The sequence below is a fragment of the Octopus bimaculoides genome, chromosome 6 (assembly GCF_001194135.2).
Source record: "Octopus bimaculoides isolate UCB-OBI-ISO-001 chromosome 6, ASM119413v2, whole genome shotgun sequence".
Taxonomy (NCBI): Eukaryota; Metazoa; Mollusca; class Cephalopoda; order Octopoda; family Octopodidae; genus Octopus; species Octopus bimaculoides.
In genome coordinates this window covers 39,077,924-39,081,565 of record NC_068986.1, presented here as the reverse complement: position 1 = coordinate 39,081,565, position 3,642 = coordinate 39,077,924, and the positions used below count along the sequence as shown (strand labels likewise).

At 35.1% G+C, this 3,642-nt stretch overlaps 1 protein-coding gene across 1 annotated transcript in view; it reads left to right on the top strand.

The window, feature by feature from the left end:
* LOC106881009 (constitutive coactivator of PPAR-gamma-like protein 1) overlaps positions 1-3,642 on the top strand; it is a 41,608-nt gene that overhangs the window by 34,647 nt on the left and 3,319 nt on the right. The window contains exons 12-15 of the mRNA XM_014931196.2: positions 483-689; positions 1,094-1,322; positions 2,014-2,161; positions 2,965-3,052. Coding sequence (XP_014786682.1) covers positions 483-689; positions 1,094-1,322; positions 2,014-2,161; positions 2,965-3,052 — 672 coding nt within the window. The remainder of the gene's footprint in view (positions 1-482; positions 690-1,093; positions 1,323-2,013; positions 2,162-2,964; positions 3,053-3,642) is intronic.

Here is a 3,642-nt window from a genome sequence, read left to right as displayed (position 1 = left end):
TTTTTATATAGATCCACAGGGTAAATCTAAACTGACCCTTACCCTAACCCTAACACTAGTTTTGTGAGATTTGGCTGTTATTTCTAGCATGTAAATAGCCTGTTTGGTGGGGGGATTGAAATTTTTGAAAAAAATTTTTTTCAGAATCGGAATCTCCATAGCCTAAAACGTGGGATTCCGTTAAAAAAATTAATAAATAAGGGGGGGAGAGGTTCAGCTTACATATAGTCCATCTCTACCCATTTTGTAATACACTTCCAAAGAGAACAAACTCCTTAAGCACATTCTCAAAGCTTTTTTCCTCTCACAGTGCACACTCTCACATGCAGCAACCAGCAGGTATACTTTCTTTGTTTCATGATCTATGTCACGTCAAGTAAGCATCAATGAACTCAATTTCTCCTACTTGGAATATTGTGGTTACAGGTTTGTATCTTCCAATGTGGAGTGACTCAAATATATTTTGGTTTTCTTTCCCACAGCTACCATCTATCAGTAACCGTGGAGTTCACTTAGCATCTCTTTTTATGGCTGGAATTGAAACTGCCATTTTTGCCAATGATATTTGTGGAGCTCCAATTCCATGGACCATGTGTTGCCCCTGGTTATACTTTGATGGCAAACTTTTTCATTTCAAACTTCTGAAAGCAAATAACAATACTCCTCTCATTGATATGTGTGATGGACAGGTAAGAAAACATTCGTTACACACACACACACTATGTTTATTACCTTGTTTGTAACTTGCCCAATTGTTAGTATATGTCAGTAAAATAGCTCAGCATAGCCTTCTCATTATTGAAAACAAGGTGTTTTCATATTGTACCCGTGTATAATCTATTAGTAACTTACTTTCTTTTTGCCAAAAGGTAAATATGTTATTCCATCTTGCATTATAGCTCTAGATTATAACTGTTATTTTCAATCTGTTTTCAAAAATATCTAAGTGTTGACTACGTATTCCAATTTATAAACTTGGTTTAACTTTTGTCTCAATATGACTTCAGTTACAAAGGAAATAGTCCTCAATCCAAATGAATCCATTTTATATTCTTTTGTTGGAATTTCTCACACTTCTTTCTCGCATTTTTAGGTTGATCAAGTACTGAAGGTTGAACGAATGAGACAAGCAATTTTAGAAGGACTGAAAGTAGAATTTGCCAAAGCCCCATTACCTGCTACTGCTCTCTACACCAATTATCCTTTTCCACCCTACTCTAATGTTAACTTCAATCATCGGCCTCCTGGTGCCCCTCCAATTCAACCAAATATTTCTGCTGGTGGACAGAACCAGAACAAAGGTCGAGGACGAGGCATCCTTGGTAAGTTTTATATTTTTTCTTATGGGGTAGCATGTATGGTGCATTTAAAGAATGTGGTATAGTGGCTACATGGCACAGCATAAGCAATCGTTGGAATCTGGCTGAAACATATAAACAGCTTGCAGGACATTTTTCCTTGAAATTTTACCCAGTTTATTGAATATCTTATTTTTGATAATAAGATAGCTTTCTAATGAAGTAGACATGTTAGTTTGTTTGTTTCCCTCCTTCCAACAAATGAGACAATAAGTTGGGATTCTAATTGCCTAATCAGTGTAATAGCAATTATTAATCATTGATTATTTGAAGCCATGATTTTGCAATTGACAGCTGCTGGTACATTGATTGACTTACTTTGTTTGATATCACTGCCCTCAGGTGGTCATATGGCTATAATTAAATTTATGCAAATAATCTTAACAAGATATCCTTTTCAAAACCAATGTCAAAATTACTAGAATTGTTGAAGCTAAATAGCTCTTTCTATGAGAAATTTAAACCCTTTTTTCTATTGAACTTCAAAAGAACAGAAACAGTTTTGACATTTTTGGACACTATTCCTTCATCAGAAGAGAAAAAAAAAAGAATAACTGAAAAAATTTTTTAAAAGACATTTTTCTTTTAGCTGATTGTAAGTTTGAACAGTGATTTATGGAAATAAAATTGTTTCCTTTTGTTTTGTTTTTTTAAGGTCGTTCGCCTGTAGATGCTCGTGGTGGGCAGTTGGAGATAGCCGGAGTTGTCGTTGGCAGTTGGGGACCAAATCTTCATGGTGCGGCCCGAGGCCGTGCATCTAACATGGCTCCACAAGTTATGTCAGTTGGAGGACCAGGCAAAAGGTACTGTAATTTCATGCACCTTTTAACTGAATATATCTAAAGTGTACTTATATTGATTGCTAAGCAGACTTATTTCACAATTTTTAAATAATGAAGCAACTTAATCAGATATTTTATTCATTAACCCTTTGAGCCCTGACCACCGGAACTTTATTTGACCATATATCTGGCACTCCACTGGGTTAAACAAGTTTTTCATCTACAAAATATCCCTGACACATCAGCATGAATAAAATCTATGCTTTGCTGAGGAGGTTTATTAAGATCAAAACATGCCTAGAGTTATCCCTTATACTTGCTGAACTAATTAAAATGTTAGATATTAGTCATTGTTAATGTTTTTTTTTCTTCATTGTTTAAATATTTCTAGATAGATTGTTGATGCTAGTCCATTTTTTTCTTTACTTTTTTTAATGGACAAAATATTTAGAGGTTGATAGATCTTTATCAAGACAAGTCCTTAACTTTGTGTAAGAAATATCCAACTATCTAAAAGAATAACAGTAATCTCACAGAAACATTCACACAAAACAAATCTACTTGTATTTTGAGCCAAAAAGAATCTTTATAACTCAATCTCCTGTGTTTGGGAAGAATGCATTGGCTAATGTATTCCTAGATGCACTTTTCCTTTGATTATAAAGCCAAATTAGGACTAAACCACAACATGTTGTAAAAGCTGAAAAGTTGTTAAGATAGGTGATCAGAGCATTACTGGCCAAATTTAAACACTTTTACACATAAATACATTTAACAAAATATAAATTTTGAAATATATTTCTTGTGAAAATTTTATTTTGCAGAGTATCTCGTAATGTTGCATCAAACAGAGCAATCCGAGGAAAAGCTTCAGCAGCACTTTATGGCATGGGGAGAGGATTAAGGCCATCAGTAAGAAACATTGAATCTTCTTCAATCTTTTATTCTTTTACTTGTTTCAGTCATTGTGACTGTGGCCATGCTGGAGCACTGCCTTTTAGTCAAAGAAATCGAACCCTGGGCTTATTCTTTGTAAGCCTGATACTTAATCTATCAGTCTCTTTTGCCGAACCGCTAAGTTATGGGGATGTAAACACACCAACATCGGTTGTCAAGCGATGGTGGAGGGACAAACACACAAATATATACATATATATATATATATATAATGTATATGACTGGCTTCTTTCAGTTTCCGTCTCCCAAATCTACTCAAGACTTTGGTCGGACTGAGGTTATAGTAGAAAACACTTGCCTAAGGTACCACGCAATGGAACTGAACCCAGGACCATGTGGTTAGGAAGCAAGCTTCTTAACAGTCACGCTTCTGCCTATTGTTGAGGCTTTTTTTTTCTTAACCTTTTGATACCAATTCACCTAGGACTACAGCTGGTTCCATGATACAAACTTGTTTTAAAACAATCTGAATCCTGATTTTTCAGTTATGTGATTATTAAGCTGGTCTTTGGAACAAAGTTATTTTACTTGATCCCCCCCCCCCC